We start from the raw sequence: 20,632 nt of genomic DNA, 5'->3' as shown, positions 1-20,632 counted from the left end.
CGCTTCTGGTCTTAGACAGGGAAAAAGCTTTATATTTTTGTCTGACATATTTCCATGAAAAACGCTAATACCATTATATTTCAACAAAACACGGACCAAATTATAAGTATTTCTTTTTCCAAACAAGAATTCAATTAACACTAGAACGTGTCATATATAATATATAATTCTTTTATTTAACGTAAATAAACATTTCTTCATCCAGGTGCTACTTTGACTTTGATCATGATAGTTTCTTGCAAGTTGCATTTGTTTTTAAAATAAGCATCAATATCTAATTAATTAATTTTTAATTTGGTAATATTTATAATTATATAAAGTCATGTGTTATATTTACTTGTCCACTTACCCTATTCGAAAGATAAATCGTTACTGAAAGATAATATTATTATCTTATGTAATTAAAATTAAATATTTTTATATCTTATTATTTATATTGACGAAAATTTGAAGTGATATTAAATGAAGATATGAAATTTCTTTTTTGTAAATTCCTCCTCGTAACAATGAGATGATTTCAATTAAAGATGTGATAATTTTCTTTTATAGGCTTTTGTCTTCTCAATAATTTCATAAACACTAATTATGTACTAAGACGTATAGGACATATAATTTAAACTATGTAGATAAAAATAAATTAAAATATTAAAGTATAAGTGAAGATATTGAGGTATGTATTGCTCATTTATTTATTAGTTTATATTATCTTAATTATCTTGACTGTTAAAGTGTCTTTATAAAAATATTTATCATCAAAGAAAGGAGAAAAGAGAAAAGGAAGAGAACATCTCAGCTAACAATATTCTTCTTGTAATAAGAGAACATCTCAACTAACAATAGTCTCAACAAAAAGTTGTAATAAGAGAGAAAACATTCTTCTTAACATCAATATGATTGTTGTTTTAGGTTTATTCAAAGTTAAGTATTGTTTTTCATGGATTAAATACAAAAAATTACTCATTCAATGTCACTCTACATCATGCATACCAAGTCTTTGTTAAAATGCCAATAAAATATAACACATTGGTTTTGAGAAATGTTTATTCTTACATGTGCAGAAAAATGGGTTGTACCAAATCTACAATTGGTATTAATCCAACACCCTTTAAGAAAGGAAAAAGAGTTAGAGTTGATTCACCCAGCCACCAAGAAAAATTAAGTCAAGCAAAGACAAGAAGCAAAGATATGATGAGTTAAAAACTTAGTCTTTCATTTCAGAAAGGAAAGTGACAGTTTTACCTCAAGAAATTAACTCATTTTTTAATGGGTTGATGCAAATAAATTGGAGAAAGTTGACAGATCATTATCCCAAATATGATCAAACTATAGTTCTTGAATTTTACACAAATGTTTTGGCTGAAGGTTCAAATGATTTGAAGGTCAAAGTCAAAGGTAGATGAATTCACTATGACAGAAATGCAATCAACAAATTCTTAGGAAATCTACTACCAGATAATGTGGAATGTACTTATCAAAGAATCCAAATTTCACGAGATGGATTCAAAGATAAGGCTATTGTACAAAAATCGTAAGAGGAGATTGATACTTCTCATGCATAATGAACAAAAACTGGTTTTATCATTTTGTTTAACATTAATTTCAGTATTAATTTAGTTTAAGTAGTTTTAGTAGTTTAAGCCGCACTTGTTTATACATTTTGCACTAGTGTGAATTTCATCGGTGAGGAATCAAGATGAATGACTTTAAATTACTGCATAAGAATAAATAGTTTTGAGTATTATATATTGTATTATTCCAAAATATAGATGATAGACATAGAAACAATTCAATCCCCATTATTTTTTTGTCTATATTTGATAAGTTAGTTTCGTTACTTGTTGAATAAAATCATAAACTTTGAGTTATTTTTGGTGAAAGTGTTAATTTGGTTATGAACAAGTTCTCACATTTATTTTCTATACTTAATGAGTTTTATAACAAAACATCTTAATTAAAATTATTCTATGTGGGTTCAACATTCTTACTTTAAATGATATTATACCAGTTGATTCGATATACTTATAGAGAAAAATCAAAGTTTTTGTAGTAATAAGAATATAAAAAAAAATATCCTCTTACGATGAGTTAACAAAGTAATTTAAAAATAAACTTTTTTTTATTGTAGGTTAATTTTTTTTATTGTGTAGGTGATTTTTTTATTGAGAATAATTATTTGAAAAGGTAATTATTTGAAAGGTAAAATATAGTAAGAAATTGAGTTTTTTTTTTGTTTTTTTTTTCAAATTTATTTTTTTTCAAATTATTTAAAATTCAATTTTTCAGTTTAAAATAAATAACCATTAAATACATCATATTTTAATAATATAAAGGATAAAATTTAAAAACCAAATTTATACATAAAAAAGGAATTTCCTGATTTAGATAACTATTGAAATAGAAATATTAAATTATAATTTTTTATTAAAATTAATTTCCTGATTTCAGATTTTTTTTGAAGAAAAAGATGTTTTTCATGACTAGTTCAAAATAATTTATTTCTTATTTTTATAATCATAATAAAAATTTATACAATAAATTTGAGTTTTTGAAATATTATTTTATTTATCATTTTAAAAATTGTGTTAGAACCGTGTTAGAATTTTCAGAAATCCAACAAATAATTTTTGAATCAAACACTTTACCGATAAGTATCCTACGAATATTGACACTGATACGTGTGTCTTACACCATTTAAAAGAAGTGTTCTAGTCTTATTAATCATGAATATTCACTCAAAACATTTATAAAATAATTTCAAAGAGGAGGGATCAATTACCTTTTATTATCTTGTAATCGAACCATTAAGACGAGTTATCATGTAAAAATTATATTATATTGAAATGAAATGACAAGGATGAAGAATAATTAACTATATCACTGTATTCTCTACATAGAAAAATGATAAGACAAATAATATTTTTAAACTCATGAATTGGATCGGGTACTGTTATAGCAAAATGATGTATACTACCAATAATAACTTTTAGTCAGAAACAGATCCTTAGTTGAATTCATGTTTTTTTTTTCATCATATACGTCCCTTATATGTTTTACTTCTTCTTTTTCACCTTTATATTTGTTTAGTCTTTTTTCAATACTTAATCTGAATTTTTTTTTTCAAAAGATCAATCTTCATCCGTTATTTAAGTTATTATAATGATATGAAGAAAAAATAATGAGATTCTCGTATTTCGAATTGAATGTTTATTATTATTTAAAAATATATTTATATTAGCTTTAATTTTATTTGCCAGAGTTTAATTTTTTTTTGGATATAATCTATGAGACCACAAATTCTCGATTTAAGGTCAAGCAAGATCTTATAGACTAAATAATAGGACCAAACCCATGACACCACGTGTATGTTATTGAATTTGAAACCCTCATAAATGTGTTACCAAAGCCTATTTGATTTAGATACACTGAATAAAATTTAAAGGAGTTAAGGAGTTAAGTGTTTCAAACAGAGACTTAGAGAATGATTGCTTGTTGCTTCTCTCGGTCAGCCGTTTTCATATTCAGCTTTTAAATTCTCTAGTTCTTTCTTTCTTTTCTTGGTTGTCCGATAACACAGTCGGATGATACCTGCAGAAGATACAAGTCAGTAAGGGTGTTGACATTCGGTTGTCAAAATACTGTAGATAATGACGTACTTGATTCTTGGAATCTGCATTATTTATATTACCTTAATGGGTCTTGGTTGATGAGACAAATTAGGAGGTTGGTTCATGTTTAAGGTTGCACTAAGCAACATTTAATTATGGGTTAGTCTTGCTGACTTGGTCAACCCATAATTCGTCGTCATGAATCGGTCGACCACGTGTTATCACGCGACCTTTCTTGTCGTGTACGAACGTTCAGATAGTTTAGGGTTTTTGACCGACTCACAGTAGTCCAGTTATACTACAACAAGTATTATGGTGGTGTTTGGTGATATAGTTGATGATGATGGTGAAGATGATAGGAGTCCCTTTTGAATGTTGAGAATTTTCCCCATTCCGTGTGGTTGAAAAATGTATCATGATGCGCATAAGCCGGAAAGGAAAATATTCCAAGGTTTGTTGGTTCCTGGAGTCTTCCCTTTTTCAATCCAAGATGTTAAAGTCAATATATTACCCATAATAAAATTCTTCTAATTCTATACAACCACTTCTTTTGTGAGGCAAAAATAATATTCAATTCAGAAGGTATACCTGTTACCATGAATATTTCCATATTCAAACTTTCTCAATATTCATTAACTAACCACCACGTGTTTCAATTTTTTGAATAGTTTTCGTACCATTTTATCCCTGTGTCTGCGACTTCTTGCTCACAGTCACTTTCTATTTTATTTTACATAACTTTTACTACGTTAAATAGGATTTTTAATCTCTATATTTGTTTTCTTAATGCATTCTTAAAAATTTTTAAGTTCTCAATTTGTTGACAAGATAAATAAACGTGATGTCTTTTATTAAATTTATCTTACATAGACAATTGAGAATTTAGTGTACCAAGTCATTTTCTTTTCAATATTTCTTATTTTTCATTTATTCTGGATATAAGATTTTGTTATTAGAAAACAGTTCTCATATGATTGTTTTCGCTTTTGAAAATAGTATTATTAAATGAAATAAAAATTAAAATTAAGAGGTTATATATAGTATACTAATTTAGTATTTATACAAGTATTTCTTTTACGAATAACTTCTCAATTTAATTCTTAAACATAAAATCTTATGAAAATGAAAATCCTATAAGTAAAATATTATAGATTTGGTGTCTATCACCAATATTTATTTTACACATTTTCAATTTACTCCTATATATTAGAGAAATAATTTAATTTGGTCCCCTACCTGGAAAGACCAATTTAAGAGCACCCTTGAATCAAATTAAAAATATATTATCTGTGATGATAAACTTAAGAATTTTTGCGTAGACGTAAACTTAACAATGCATCGTACAATTGAAGGGATCACATAGAAAATGTTTTAAACATATGGAGACTATAAATGAAATTATTCGTTTAACTATGAATAACAAAAATGATTGATTATTAATTATGAATGAGTTGAAAGGAATAAATAAATAAACTTTGGGAGTGTTCATCATTATAGCCTAAAGTGGTCCAACATATGTCAACGTGAGACGTAGTTGGTCAGAGAAGTGCAGCATTCGGAGCCATCGAAAATTCGTCTTCATATTTATTATTTACTCAGTTGTCATCAATGTTATTCCCATTAACACACCAAACCACGTAATCCTCGGTGTAATCTCAGGGACATTGGCATGACCACTGTAGCCAAATATACAGATTTTCTGCTCCTTCTAATCTTTCTCTTCTCTTTTCATACCTTCTTCTCTCATGCTGCCAATTCCCTAACAGGAGAGACAGAAATCAAAGACAATAATGGTGTTGACAATTTGGTGTCAGAAAATCTCACCTTTGAAATGGGTTTCTTTGGTTTTGATAACTCTTCAAGATACGTTGGGATTTGGTACCACAAGTTTCCTAGTTCAGCTTCAGCATTCATATGGGTAGCGAATAGAGAGAAACCCATCAACGGAAGAGGAGGTTCCATCAAAATCAAAGGTGACGGAAACTTGGTTGTTCTCGATGGAGAGAACAACGAGGTGTGGTCAACTAACAAGTCATTGTCAAGGAACATCACAAAAGCTGTTCTTCGTGATGATGGGAACCTTGTTCTTTCAGAAGAATCAGAACATGAGAAAGATGTGTGGCAAAGCTTTGAGAACCCAACTGATACTTTCGTGCCAGGTATGTCACTGCCAGCTAGTGCTGGAGTCGGTCTGTTCAGGTCATGGAAATCAGCAACGAATCCCGCACCGGGAAACTACTCAATGGGGGTTGACTCTACGGGATCAACGCTACAGATTTTGATTATGGATGGGGAGAAAAAGAGGTGGAGAAGTGGGTATTGGGATGGTAGAGTATTCGTTGGTGTCTCCAATATGACTGGAAGCTCTCTTTTTGGTTTTAAATTGAATGGGGATAACTTTACATATACATGGAATGGCCCTGAAAAGGTGAGGTTTCAGATAACTTGGGATGGGTTTGAAAAGAAGTTCGTATCGGATGAAGATCAACAACAATGGAATAATACACAACATGAGCCTTATAATAAGTGTGAGACTTATAATTTTTGTGGCAATTTTGCATTGTGTGATATCTCTAAGGCAGATGTTTGTAGTTGCATGCAAGGGTTTCAAGGAGGCGAGTGGAATGGGGGAAATTCAGGGGGTTGTAAGAGGAGGACTCTACTGAAGGCTGAGAGAAATAGTTCTGGAACTGAGGTTAGTGTTGGTGAAGATGATTTCTACGTTCAAAGGTGTACAAAGTTGCCAGATTTTGCACGTTTGGAGAGTCCTTCTGACGATGGGGATTGTCAACGGTTTTGTCTGCAGAATAGTTCTTGTACTGCGTATTCATATACGATTGGAATTGGGTGCATGATTTGGTATGTGGACTTAGTTGATATTCAACACACTGAAAATAGTATTGGAAATGTACTCAACATCCGTCTTGCTGATTCTGAGTTTGGTAAGATCTGAAGTAATTTCTCTTTCTTTTTCATTGATTTTTTTTTTTTTAATTTTGATTTATAAATCCATTTTACATCCCACCTTACATGCTTTCTCGAGGAGCTATTTCAATTTGTCATATGCAAACTAATCAATTTTAGAAAAATCTTGTCCATATTCCATTCAATGCACACGATATTATTTGCTTAATGCGTTCAGTTAGAGATTAATCGTATGGCATATAGGAGGAGGAATATCTGTTAATCTGCTGTCTGTGAGTATGATGAGATGGCAAATATCACTTCAAATGTCACCCAAGTTCTCACAAGTTTCATTGATTGTCAGGTTGTATTTACAGCATATGATTTTTATGTTTTCAGAAGCAGTCGATGGGGAGAAAAAGACCAAAATTTGGATAATAATAGTACCTGTTGTGGTTGGGCTGATCTGCCTTGGAATCTTTGTATTGCTGGTATGGAGGTTTAAGAGAAAACGTAAAGGTAATATATTTATTTTCATCCTGCTCATGAATGAATGACAAGGTATTACAAACAGTTTCTTGATACTCACTTCTCTATATTCTCTCTTCCTTTCTATTTGTCAACAGTTTCCTCAGCTTCTGCTAATAACAATGGTGATTTTCCAGTCATTGATCTAACGAGGAGTACAGACTTATCAGCAGAATTTTCAGGATCAACTGAGTTAGGTTTGGAAGGGAATAATGCAGAACTTCCATTGTTCACTTTTAGTTTCATTGCAGCAGCAACAGACAATTTCTCCCAAAAAAATAAGCTGGGACAAGGGGGATTTGGTCCGGTATACTGGGTAAGAATTTAACTGTTAAGCTTACCTTCGGAAGAACGTTAATTGTACAACAAATTATGCTACAAATTTTACAAAAATGAGTGAGAAAAAAGTATGGGATGTGATGGAAAGAGAGAAAAAAAAGGTGTTTTATAAACACACAATTCATTTGGTAATAAAAGGTTAATGGCTTCATTTATCTATTTACCAGGGGAACCTTCCAGGAGGAGAGGAAGTAGCTGTTAAGAGGCTTTCAAGAAAGTCTAGTCAAGGCTTAGAGGAGTTCAAGAATGAAATGATGCTAATAGCCAAACTGCAACATAGAAATCTGGTTAGACTATTGGGATGTTCCATTCAGGGAGAAGAAAAAATTCTGGTATATGAGTACTTGCCAAACAAAAGCTTGGACTGTTTTTTATTTGGTATGTTTCTTACCATTAACTAAGCATATTCTTTTTCTTCATCTTAATATGGATAAGTTTGAAACAGAAGCAACCAGTGCATGCATGTTCTTAATATTTGGCTTGTTCTTGTAACATCATTGCAGATCCGGTGAAGCAAACACAACTAGACTGGACAAAGCGCTTTGAAATAATTGAAGGCATTGCAAGAGGGCTGCTTTACCTGCACCAGGATTCAAGACTACGAATCATTCATCGGGATCTAAAAGCAAGCAACATTTTATTAGATGAAAACATGAATCCAAAAATTTCAGACTTTGGCTTAGCCAGAATATTTGGAGGAAACCAAAATGAAGCCAACACAAACAGAGTGGTTGGTACATAGTAAGTATGCTTTGATTTCACTTGTTTGACAAATCACTCTCTTCAATCCTATGTGTAGTAGACTACTAATCTCTATATCTTTGATGCAGTGGCTATATGGCGCCAGAATATGCAATGGAAGGTCTATTTTCAGTTAAATCTGATGTCTATAGTTTTGGTGTATTGCTACTAGAGATTATGAGTGGGCGCAGGAACACTAGCTTTCGCAACACAGACGATTCAAGTCTCATAGGATATGCCTGGCACCTTTGGAGTGAGCAGAGAGTAATGGAGCTTCTTGATTCTTCCATTGGTGATTCAACTCCAAAGAGTAAAGCATTGAGATACATACACATAGCGATGTTATGCGTGCAAGATTCAGCATCCCGTAGACCAAATATGGCCTCTGTATTGTTAATGCTGGCAAGTGAAGCCACAACTCTTCCTTTGCCTAAACAACCTTTGCGCACAATTTCCACCAGCAAATTAGATGACCAAGATCAATCTTATAGCGAAGGCCTTGATGTGTCAAATGATTTGACAGCTACAATGGTCACAGGGAGATAGAAGTGTTTATATTACATTATATTTTCCTTTTCTATTCAGTTTTGTTTAGACTCTTTTCAATCTACAAAAGTACAAAGCAGTTTTCCTTCTCATTTTGCCTCCCTTCCTTTTGAAACTAGCTTCTTGATCTTTAGTCCTTGTATATATATAATTTATAAACCAAAATATCTTTTGAGACTCAGAAAAAGTGCCTTGATTCCTGATCAATAAAGAAGTCTTCTGGTTTGATGGCTCTCGTATGGAGAGATCATAGCAAGACCATCTGCATGCAAGTTGTGTGTGTGTATATATATATTGCATTGATTTGTGTTTTGATGTACTATGATGCCTACACTTGCAGATTATTGTATTCTGGTAGGAGCATCTTCCTTTTTAAATCTCTCTCAGTATAACTTGTCAACGTGATTACATTTGAATACTTTATTTCATATGGATTTTAGGTACTTTGTAGTGGATAATCTTATTCGGCTCGGATAAGATAAGACTAAGAAGGACAATAAACTTTTCTTTAGACAATTATACGTTTAAGACTAAGTTCAAACAATCGTATGCTTTGATCCGCTACATAACATTGACATTTGAATCTTTTTAACATTGTCTACTACTATTTCAAACGCATTTCAAATTTTCTTTTCCCATAAACCAAAAATATGTTTACTGGAAATAATTCAGGACTCAAACTTCACAAAATAAAAATGAAATAATCTTGCGCTAGCCTTCACGAGATAACATTTACGTTTGAATCAAATTTTCCCTTCTACTTTGAGCAAATTACTCTCTAGGAGGCATTTACATTTGATTTCTCATAAATTTAAACTCATTTTTGTATAAACTTTTAAAAAATCATATTGAAATTTTTTTGCAAGATTAAGTTATAAAAAAATAATTTGAATTATTTTCTTATTTTTCTTTTTGAGAGGCTTATGACATCATTATTTAATTTTCAGAGGGTTTTAGTGTGGAAAGGAAGATATAATTGGACGAAAACAAATATCTGGAAAATGTGTTTTTTTTCCTATTCAAACACACGGATTGAGAAAGTTGAAATAACTTTGTCTTCTTTTAAATATGCAGAAGAATATAATGTTATTTCTAAGCCTACTTGAAGCCTATCACTTTTGAAAGTCTTCCAAAGAATCTTCGCTTTCTTCCCAACTCTTATCTCTTCTAAGAGAAAGACTACTACTAATGGTACCCTTTTTTTGAAGTTTTGAACTCACTTGTTAACCTTTTTTTCTTCTCAAATGGTTAAATTAATTGGGAAATAAAATTAAAACCGAGTTACTTTACATCTTTATAATTTATAATATAAAATAATAACGAGTATTAAAATTGATTCTTATATAAAAATCGTTTTTATATATTAACTAAACGTATTTCAATGATATTCTTAAATAACAATCAATTACTATATTCTAAAATCTTTCTTGTAATTCCTATTAACACGAAAGACACAAAGACGTATATTGTTCTTAATACTAAGATTAGAGAAATATTTTTTCTAAAGATATTAAGTTCTATGAAGATGTGTTTCCTTATATAAAAAATTGTGTTTTTGTTACCGTAAGTAACCAACAAAAAGATAGTTGTTGAATTGTTTGTTTGTACAAATTAATAATAAAGACATTGTCAATGAATACACTCAAGAACAAAAGAACACCCGTTTTTCTAAAGGACTATTATCATTACATTTTTAATTGTGCATATACAAATGTCTTGGTAAACATCACTCATCATCCGAAGTGGAGTATCATAATCTTGCAACCATCATGTGCGTTGAAACATCTATTAGATGATTTAATAATTAAAATACACTTTGTTAAACAACCAATTTGCAAGACATATAACTTTCACATACATTCAAATAGATTCTCACATCAAATTATTCCATTTGCTTTCGTTACATTTGCTTATCAAACTACTAATATCCTCATCAAACCTCTTCAAAATGGAAGTTTCAACACCATTATTTCCAAGATCGGAACAATGGACATATACAATATAGCTTGAAATGAGGTTGTTAGGTTTTAGTTTTCTGTTTTGTCTTAGAATACAAATATTTCGTTTTTTCCTCTTAGTTATATAATATAACTAATAAGCTGTTTCTCATCTTGCATTCGATTAGAAATTCAGTTTTATGCATTTTATCTTTTTCCATATTCTCTCTTTCAATATACACATATCACTTTTTTTTTATGCATGCATATATTTTTTTCTAGTTTTATATATCACATGGAGTAAAACATATGCCATAAAAATTTCGAAACCATAAGGAAAATTTCCAGTAAGAGGTGAGAACTCTACTCATGAACACTTAAATAAAGTGGAGCCAAGTTGAATATTAAAAGGCCAAAATTTTCCTCTCCTTCGAAACTATAACTAGTATAAAACTGCGACCCTGTTTCTGAAAAAGCAAACAAATAATCGGATGGAGCAAAGGAGGAAGGTGATAGAAGGTGTTCTTAAGAACAGCAAGAATCCAAAATTGGCGTGGCAATTGGTGAAGCGCGTTCTCTCTTCCCCTTCCTCTGCCTCTTCCGTCACCAATCAGACGCAGCACCTTGTCACCGTCACAACACGCATCCTCGCAGGCGCCAACATGCACCTTGAACTCCACGGCCTCCACAAACTTCTCCTAGCCTCTCAGCCATACCACATTGCGCACCCTTCCATAGTTTCCATGGTCCGAGTCCTCGCCCAATGGGGCCACATCGACGAGGCCCTCTCCCACTTCAAATCCCTCAGAGCCCAATTCCCCTCATCCCCTCCCTCCCTCCCCTTCTACAACCTCCTCCTCCGCTCCACCATCCAACACAACCGCCCCAACCTCGTCACGTGGCTCTACACAGACATGATCGCCGCAGGTTTCACCCCTCAGACCTACACCTTTAACCTCCTCATCCGGTCTCTCTGCGACTCTCGCGCCTTCGATCACGCCCTCCAACTGTTCGACAAAATGTCCCAAAAAGGATGTCACCCCAACGAGTTCACTCTCGGGATTCTGGTTCGTGGCTTGTGCCGCGCTGGCCGCGTCAGACAAGCCTTGGAGCTTGTTAACAATAGTTATAGCAATAACAATGACAATAACAGTAACAATTCGTGTCGTATTGCTAATAGGGTTGTGTACAATACTCTTGTTTCAGCATTTTGTAGAGATGAGCTAAATGATGAAGCTGAGAAACTTGTTGAGAGGATGAGCGAGCTAGGGGTGTTGCCTGATGTTGTTACTTTTAATTCGAGGATTTCGGCGCTTTGTAAAGCTGGGAAGGTTCATGAGGCATCGAGGATTTTCAGAGATATGCAGATGGACGAGGCATTGGGGCTTCCTAGACCCAATGTTGTAACTTATAACTTGATGCTTAAGGGGTTCTGTAAGCATGGGATGATAGAGGATGCACGGGGTTTGGTTGACACCATGAAGAAAGCTGGGAATTTCGTCTCTCTGAAAAGTTATAACATATGGTTGTTGGGTTTGCTCAGGAATGGGGAGCTATTGGAGGCTCGGTTAGTTCTTGATGAAATGACGGCCAAAGGCATTGAACCGAATGCTTACACGTATAACATTATGGTGGATGGGTTATGCAGGAACCATATGCTGTCAGATGCAAGAGGGTTGATGCATGTGATGAAAAGCAATGGGGTTTTCCCAGATACGGTTACTTATAGTACACTCCTGCATGGATACTGCATTAAAGGGAAGGTTTCTGAAGCTAAACATGTTCTTCATGAAATGATAAGGAATGGTTGTCAGCCTAATACTTATACTTGCAACACGTTGCTGCATAGCCTGTGGAAAGAAGGGAGAACGCTAGAGGCAGAGGAAATGCTGCAAAAGATGAATGAAAAATGCTATCAACCGGATACTGTAACATGCAATATTGTGGTCAATGGTCTCTCTAGAAATGGAGAATTGGACAAGGCAATGGAAATTGTAAGTGAGATGTGGACTAATGGACCAACATCCCTTGATAAAGGAAACACTTTTGCCACTCTTATTAATTCAATCAGTAATGTATCAAACTGCTTGCCTGATGGAATCACGTACACAACTTTAATTAATGGACTTTGCAAAGCTGGGAGGCTAGAGGAAGCGAAAAAGAAGTTTATTGAGATGTTGGCAAAAAACTTGCACCCTGATTCGGTAACTTATGATACATTCATATGGAGTTTCTCTAAACAAGGGAAGATATCATCGGCCTTCCGTGTCTTGAAGGATATGGAGAGAAATGGTTGTAGCAAGACTCTTCAAACTTATAATGCATTGATCCTAGGTTTAGGAAGTAAAAAGCAAATATTTGAAATATATGGATTGATGGATGAGATGAAAGAAAAAGGGATAAATCCAGATATTTTCACTTATAATAATATAATCAGTTGCCTCTGCGAAGGAGGAAAAGCAAATGATGCCTTTACTCTTTTACATGAAATGTTGGATAAGGGCATATCTCCTAATATATCTTCCTTCAAAATATTGATTAAAGCCCTCTGCAAGTCTAGTGATTTTAAAGTAGCTTGTGAATTATTTGAGGTAGCTTTGAGTATATGTGGCCACAAAGAAGCCTTGTACAGTTCGTTGTTCAATGAATTACTTGGTGGAGGACAACTCTCTGAAGCAAAGGAGCTATTTGAAGCTTCGTTAGATAGATATCTGACATTGAAGAATTTCATGTATAAAGATTTTATTGAAAGACTTTGCCAGGATGAAAGGTTAGCAGATGCTAGTAGCCTTCTTCATAAATTGATTGATAAGGGATATGGCTTCGACCATGCATCATTCATGCCAGTGATTGATGGCTTAAATAAAAGAGGACAAAAACAGAAAGCGGATGAACTAGCAAAGAGGATGATGGAATTGGCATTAGAAGATAGACCTGTCGATAGGACTTGTCAAAACAGAAACAGAGTCATTCCTGGAAAACTACATAATGATGGAGGCAGTGACTGGAAGGACATAGTTAACAGGTATGACCATATGGGTGATGAAGATCATCAATTATTCCTTTTTTTTTTGGATTCTGTTCATATTTGGAAAACAAGGTTCTTAATTTGATAGTAGGAGTGAAAATTGTTTTTGGATGAGTTGGACAACATAACGTGATGGATTTTGTGGGTTCTCATTCTCAACCTTATCAGTGAGATGGTTTCCAACTCCATTTGGTTGAAGAACTCACAAACATACAGATGTTTTATCACCAATTTGAAAGAGTCGCTATATCATGTGACATTTAAAATTATCACCAATTAGTCATCTCAAACATTGTACTTCTATCAAGCTAATGGATCTTACTAATTTAGCATTGAAACTTTGATTGTCACAGGTTCTATAATGTCTATGGCTTTTTCATGAGTGCTATCCATAATTTACTTATGCTGCATATTCTTCCATCTTCACTAATGATCTTTCTATTATATGACAGGGATGGTGGCAGCGGAATTGCACTGAAAACTCTTAAGCGTGTGCAGAAAGGCTGGGGTCAAGGAAGTATAACTAGTTTGCAGTCTCAGCCAAATGATTTTCTTGACTACTATGATGGTAGTGGTTAATTGTTCGTTTTTGTTGGGGAATTTTTGCCCCTTCCCTAAGTTTCAACCTCAAAGGTGGGACAGGAGGAGCAGCAGATCATAGAATTTAAAGGTTTGAGGGTTGGAGATATTGAAGATCTCTTGTAAGTAAAGGTTTTCAATAAAATCTCTATTCCTCTCAATGCAAGGATACACACCACTGATCTCTTTATGAGTTGTACAAAGATTGATGTATACTTTTTCCCTTTTGTATATATATGTGGAACATATATTGATTTTCTGGCAAGTGAACAGAAAGGCAGTCAGATAATTGGTTTGAAAGAGTAGTTGAACATGCCGTTAGCAAGGCCTCTAAGGGTCTTTTTGTCTTTTTGCATCTGCTTGAGAAACTCCTCACCTTTAAAATGAATGCAGGTTGGATTACATTTAAGGATTGTGACTCCTTGTTCTTGGATGCCAAGGGAAGACAGTTTGATGCAGAATGTTCAGATTTTGAGTGAATTTTCTGGACAATTGGTAAGGGTTTGATGTGGCTGAATTGCATTTTTTTCTGGTATCTAGGTAAAAAAGTAATAGAATAATTCTAAACACTGCAACATTATCTCCTTGACTGTTTATGAAACTTGGGTCTGAATGTACAGGGAAAGGTTACGTGCCATCATAATTAACATTCAAAATGTAATTTAAAACCATAATATAAGTGGAAAGAAATAAGTGAAATATATTTCTAAGATATTTTACAAATGTGATTACAGTCTCTATTTATAGACTGTTTTACAACCTAATTAAAGAAAGAAATAATAGGCAATGAAAGCCAGAAATAATGAGTGTTTAAAGCTGTACAAATCAAATCAAATCACTAACAAATCTGTCCTAATAAATATAAAATAGAATCTGCACTTAATTATAACATAATTCTCCTGATTATGCAACACTCCCCCTCAAGTTGGTGAATGTATATCTATCATTCCCAACTTGCAAGTAAGATCTTCGAATTGTTTTGCGGGAAGTCCCTTAGTAAACATATCTGCCAATTGGAGTCTTGAAGGGATGTACTCAGTGGCTATAAGACCATCATCCAACTTTTCTTTAATAAAGTGTCGGTCTATCTCTACGTGCTTTGTTCGATCATGTTGAACCGGATTGTGTGCAATACTGATAGCGGACTTATTATCACATGCCAAACTCATAGGAGCTTCATATTTTATTTTTAGGTCATCAAGTATGATCTTCATCCATAAGAGTTCACACACCCCTTGAGCCATGGCTCTAAATTCTGCCTCTGCACTTGATCTTGCAACTACATTTTGCTTCTTGCTCCTCCATGTCACCAGATTTCCACCCAAGAACATGCAGTAGCCTGTGGTGGATCTCCTATCAACAATCGATCCTGCATAGTCAGCATCAGTATATACTTTCATGGATAAGTTTTCCCCCTTTTTGAATAGCAATCCTTTTCCTGGAGAGGCTTTTAAGTACTGAATAATTTTATCTACTGCTTGCAAGTGTCTTTCTCTTGGATCATGCATAAATTGACTAACCACACTAACTGCATAGGCTATATCTGGCCTAGTGTTTGAAAGATAAATGAGTTTTCCCACAAGTCTTTGATATTGTGTCTTCTCCACTTTTGGGTTTTCCTCATCATTCCCAATCCTATGATTTTGCTCTATTGGCACTCCAGTGGGCTTACAACCCAACTTACCAATCTCTTTGAGAAGATCAAGGATGTATTTCCTTTGAGAAATAAAGATGCCCTGTCTCGAGTAAGCAACCTCTATCCCAAGGAAGTACTTCAGCTTCCCAAGATCCTTCATTTCAAATTGAGCAGCTAGTCTCTCCCTCAAATTTTGTTTTTCAATCTCATCATCACCTGTAATAATCATATCATCTACATAGACCAAAAGTAGAGTGAGTTTACCATTCTGAGAATGTTTTATAAACAGAGTATGGTCACCTTGGCTTTGTCGGTACCCCAAAGATACCATAGCTTGAGTAAACCTTCCAAACCAAGCACGAGGTGATTGTTTAAGACCATATAGGGCCTTCTTAAGTCTGCACGCCTTATTCCCTTCATTAACAATACCATACCCAGGTGGAATCTCCATGTATACTTCTTCCTCCAAGCTTCCATGCAAGAAGGCATTTTTAACATCAAATTGATGCATTGCCCAACCAAAGTGTGCCGCCAGGGAGAGAATAATCCTGACGGTATTCATTTTTGCCACTGGAGCAAAAGTCTCCTCATAATCGATCCCATAGGTTTGAGTGTACCCTTTTGCAACCAACCTTGCTTTATACCGATCCAGTGTGCCATCAGACTTATACTTAACTGTGTATATCCACCTACAACCCACTGCTTTCTTATCTTTTGGTCTCTCTACAATCTCCCAAGTCTCATTCCTTTCTAACGCGCTCATTTCTTCATTCATGGCTCGAATCCAGTTATCATCTTTTAAGGCTTCTTGTACCGATGTAGGGATTTTGATAGAATCAATAGCTGAAAGAAAACTCTGGTGCTGCATAGAAAGTTTTTCTGTAGACACAAATTGGGATATAGGATATTTGGCACAAGATCTTTTTTCTTTTCTCAAGGCAATAGGTAAATCATTTAGGTTAGGTTCAAAAGCAGTATTTAAGGTGTCCTCAAGAGTCTCACTGGTATGAGTTCTTACCTCCGGTTCAGACAATTGAAGTTGCTGTTCGACCAGGACGGGTTCTTGTTGCCTTCGCTGATATTGTTTTCCAAAATATTTGTCTTCATTATTCTTCTCTGGTAATGATGTTGGTGCAGGGTCTTTGTCATCCTTCCTAAGAACGAAATCCTGTAACAAAGGAAAAGGTGGCAACTCAAGGTCCTCAGCTTCTTGAATACTCTCCCCCTGAAGCTGAGAACTAGGAAAGAAAGACTCTGTTTCATGGAAGGTGACATCTTTGGAAATATAAACTTTACGACTTTGAGGATGATAACATTTGTACCCCTTTTTGTAGGGGGCATAACCGATGAAGACACATTTGATGGCACGAGGATCTAACTTACCCCGATTAGGACTATGAACATGGACAAAAGCAGGACAACCAAAGACACGATTCTGAAGACTATTCAACATGGGAATAGAAGGATAGAATGTGGTCATAACCTGAATAGGAGTAACACCCTCTAGAACCCGAGAGGGTAATCTATTAATCAAATAAGTGGCAGTCAGGACTGCTTCCCCCCAGTAAGATCTAGGAACAGATGTTTGGAAAAGTAAAGCTCGAGTAACCTCAAGGAGATGACGATTTTTCCTTTCAGCAACCCCATTTTGTTGAGGAGTGTCCACACAGGTTAATTCATGAACAACTCCATTTTCCTCAAGGAACTTGGAAAGGTTTTGGTTCACATATTCTCTTCCATTATCAGAACGCAATCTCTTAATTGAACTTTCAAATTGTGTTTGAATCATTCTGTAAAACTTTACAAACAAGTGAAAAACTTCAGACTTATCTTTCATGAGAAATAACCAAGTAACCCGAGTACAATCATCAATAAATGAAACAAACCATTTTGTACCCGAGATATTAGGAATAGGTGAAGGTCCCCATACATCTGAATGAATAAGATCAAAAGGTTTAGAACTTTTATTACCATTGGGAGGAAAAGTTGTCCGATGGTGTTTAGCAAACTGACAAACATCACAATGAAATGACTCAGCAGACACTTTTGTAAATAAAACAGGAAATAAGGACTTTAGGGTACTAAATGGAGGATGACCAAGACGTCTGTGTTGAAGCCATATCTGAGAGGATGACCAAGATTCACGACCTTGCTGAAGATTAGAAGTGTGTGCCTGTAGTCTAGCACCCTTTTTACTTTCTTCATGCTGTAAATAATATAACCCGCCCTGCTCTTTAGCAATTCCAATAGTCTTCCCCGTGACAAGATCCTGAAAAACACAATGGGAAGGGAAAAATACCACTGTACAATTTAAATCTTGGGTAATCTTTTGAATAGACAAGAGGTTATTGGATAGTTTGGGAACATGAAGCACATTTTTTAAAGGAAATGAAGGTTGAAGGTGAATGTTACCACGACCATTAATGGGGGTAGTGGAACCATTAGCAATAGTAATATATGGCTTACCGGATAAAGTAGTGTAGGATGAAAAAGAAGAGGAATGAGGTGTCATATGATCAGTAGCACCAGAGTCTATAATCCAGATATTTTCAGTACTAGAAGCATTAAAGGATAAAAAACTAGAACTCTTACCACTCATAGTAAAGGAACAATAGCTAGATGGCTTACTAAGGGAGTCCATGAGAGTTCAAAACCAACTGAGTTTTTCAGATTGGCAAAATTTGATCCTGTTCACACACACAGGAAAAAAAATCTGCCGGAAAAATTTTCCGGTGGCGGTTTCAGGCGGCCAGCGGCGGTTTCCGGCGAGCAGTGGCAGTTCCGGCGAGCGGTGCAGTTTCCGGCGAGCGACGGCAGTGGTGGTCGGTGGTGGTCAATGGTGCAAGGTGGTGGTGGTGGTCAATGGAGAAAGGATAAGGAAAATAGAAAGTTGCAGCAATGAAGGCTGTCCAACAAATAATTGCAGCAATGAAGGCTGTCAAGGAAAATGATTACAGCAATGAAGGCTAAAAAAAAATTTGCGGAAGCAGAGTCTCCTAGATCAGGAGCTCTGATACCAAGTGGAAAGAAATAAGTGAAATATATTTCTAAGATATTTTACAAATGTGATTACAGTCTCTATTTATAGACTGTTTTACAACCTAATTAAAGAAAGAAATAATAGGCAATGAAAGCCAGAAATAATGAGTGTTTAAAGCTGTACAAATCAAATCAAATCACTAACAAATCTGTCCTAATAAATATAAAATAGAATCTGCACTTAATTATAACATAATTCTCCTGATTATGCAACAATATATGAATATTATTATTCTATGATGGATATCCTGAGATGTGTAAGGTTCACTATTGAACCATTCATGAGGTTTTTATCTCATTTCGTCCATTTCAATTCCTACTTCTTGAATTTGTTTGTTTTAGTTTCTAATTTACCAATTAGATCAGCTGTTATCTAGATGGTGATTTTCCAATTAAGTTTTCTACTCGACAACGCATCAGGTTGAAATATTGTCATGCACTGGTACAGTTTTATTCATTACTTTCTCTGTTTATCCTGTCCTACAGCCTATCTTAGTTTGATTCCCATACAAAGATTTTAAATTGGAGTTTGTAAATGATAACACATCAAATCAAGTAATTTTGAATTGAGATTTTCTTTGATCATGTGGTTATCTACTTAAACTTTGTATTTTTTATTTTCTTATATTCTGATCATCTGTCAATTGTAGTTAAGGATATACTCAAGTCTCTTATCTTGAAACAGATGGTGTATGTGCCTCAACTTATGCGCATGAACACCTCAATGGCTATCAAGGAAGTAATTGTGCTCCTTAATGTTGGAAATGGAGATACACTCTAGGGACAAATAGTGATGGATCAATATATGCAACGGAGTAATAGCTCCACCTTGCCAGTTGTAGCCATGAGCATAAAGAGCTAGCATTTCAAGGTTCACTATTTTGAACTGATATCCTTCTATCAATTGAATGGACAAAAGAGTACTAATAAAAGGGTCAGAACCAAGTCATGAAAGAGCATGACTCCACTGAAGGCTGAGAGCTGATACTTCTGGAACAGAGATGAATGTTTGATTATCTGGTCTGTTTTGGCGAGTAAGTGTAGGAAGTTACCGTATTCTTTGAGGGAAATTGGCTGCGAAATAGTTCTTGTACTGCATAAGGTCATCAAATGCTCTTGATATGGGGCGCAGGGTTTGGCACGAGGAGTCAGTTGTGATATTCAGAGCCGTCTGAACCCGCATGTCCCCTTATATCTAACGTAAATTCCATTCCCTTAGATATATATAATACACAGCAAAAACTTTTAAACTTCACGGAAATCTCTGAAGATCCCAACGGACTTTTTCCTGCTTCAACTAAAAGATTGGTTAATCCATAACATTAGCAGACAGAAGAGATGGAAGGATATAACATCCAATGTGATGTTTTTCTTAGCGAAATATATCTAATAATGTTAAATTCATTGGAACAGAACAACGTAATATTTTGACGGTTATTGTTTCCTTTTGTGTTTTGAGTGCCGCACATTGTGCTCTTTTTGGACTGTGTCATCTTGCAATAAATAGTTCCCGAGGAAAATAAAAGTCAGAAAGTATAAAGTTCAGTAGTATGTTCATGTCCTATTGTTTTGTAGTGTTATAACATTAGCAGACAGAATAAATGGAAGGATCAAATTCAATGGTCTATGATGTTTGCAGCTACAGTTGATGAAATTTGGACTAGCATCGAAGAGACATAGACAATAAACGATTATAAGATAATTTAAAAAATTAACTAATTCCATTTGAAGAAGGAAAATTATCTTTTTG

At 34.5% G+C, this 20,632-nt stretch overlaps 2 protein-coding genes across 4 annotated transcripts; both read left to right on the top strand.

The window, feature by feature from the left end:
• Nucleotides 1-5,098: 5,098 nt before the first annotated feature.
• On the top strand, nt 5,099-8,949 carry LOC137811959 (G-type lectin S-receptor-like serine/threonine-protein kinase B120). Of its 3 annotated transcripts, none has more exons than XM_068613823.2 (6): nt 5,099-6,547; nt 6,909-7,028; nt 7,136-7,353; nt 7,544-7,754; nt 7,880-8,117; nt 8,207-8,949. In XM_068613823.2, exons 1-6 carry the CDS (start codon nt 5,275-5,277, stop codon nt 8,661-8,663), a joined length of 2,517 nt encoding a protein of 838 aa, XP_068469924.1. In that variant the 5' UTR covers nt 5,099-5,274; the 3' UTR covers nt 8,664-8,949. The 3 variants fall into 3 exon arrangements, with proteins under 3 accessions (XP_068469924.1, XP_090154912.1, XP_090154913.1); XM_090298787.1 differs by having other exon boundaries at nt 6,410-6,547; nt 6,874-7,028; XM_090298786.1 differs by lacking the exons at nt 7,136-7,353; nt 7,544-7,754; nt 7,880-8,117; nt 8,207-8,949 and having other exon boundaries at nt 5,143-6,547; nt 6,874-7,012.
• Nucleotides 8,950-10,914: 1,965 nt separating this feature from the next.
• Nucleotides 10,915-20,433, top strand: LOC137811957 (Pentatricopeptide repeat (PPR) superfamily protein). Its single transcript, XM_068613821.2, has 4 exons — nt 10,915-13,625; nt 14,081-14,329; nt 14,601-14,702; nt 19,568-20,433. Exons 1-2 carry the CDS (start codon nt 11,092-11,094, stop codon nt 14,205-14,207), a joined length of 2,661 nt encoding a protein of 886 aa, XP_068469922.2. The 5' UTR covers nt 10,915-11,091; the 3' UTR covers nt 14,208-14,329; nt 14,601-14,702; nt 19,568-20,433.
• The last annotated feature ends 199 nt before the right edge of the window (nt 20,434-20,632 follow it).

This window comes from Phaseolus vulgaris, chromosome 2 (genome assembly GCF_051622355.1).
Source record: "Phaseolus vulgaris cultivar YP4 chromosome 2, ASM5162235v1, whole genome shotgun sequence".
NCBI classification, from domain to species: domain Eukaryota; kingdom Viridiplantae; phylum Streptophyta; class Magnoliopsida; order Fabales; family Fabaceae; genus Phaseolus; species Phaseolus vulgaris.
This window is presented reverse-complemented; position numbering and strand designations above follow the sequence as displayed.

What these genes read in the sequence shown, in the direction of transcription:
- LOC137811959 (XM_068613823.2), top strand. Translation starts at nt 5,275, where the DNA reads ATGACCACTGTAGCCAAATATACAGATTTTCTGCTCCTTCTAATCTTT. An exon ending in GATTTGGTCCGGTATACTGG is followed by an intron (nt 7,354 to 7,543) that starts GTAAGAATTTAA and finishes TCTATTTACCAG; the next exon opens with GGGAACCTTCCAGGAGGAGA. An exon ending in AACAGAGTGGTTGGTACATA is followed by an intron (nt 8,118 to 8,206) that starts GTAAGTATGCTT and finishes TCTTTGATGCAG; the next exon opens with TGGCTATATGGCGCCAGAAT.
- LOC137811957 (XM_068613821.2), top strand. Translation starts at nt 11,092, where the DNA reads ATGGAGCAAAGGAGGAAGGTGATAGAAGGTGTTCTTAAGAACAGCAAG. An exon ending in TGGAAGGACATAGTTAACAG is followed by an intron (nt 13,626 to 14,080) that starts GTATGACCATAT and finishes ATTATATGACAG; the next exon opens with GGATGGTGGCAGCGGAATTG.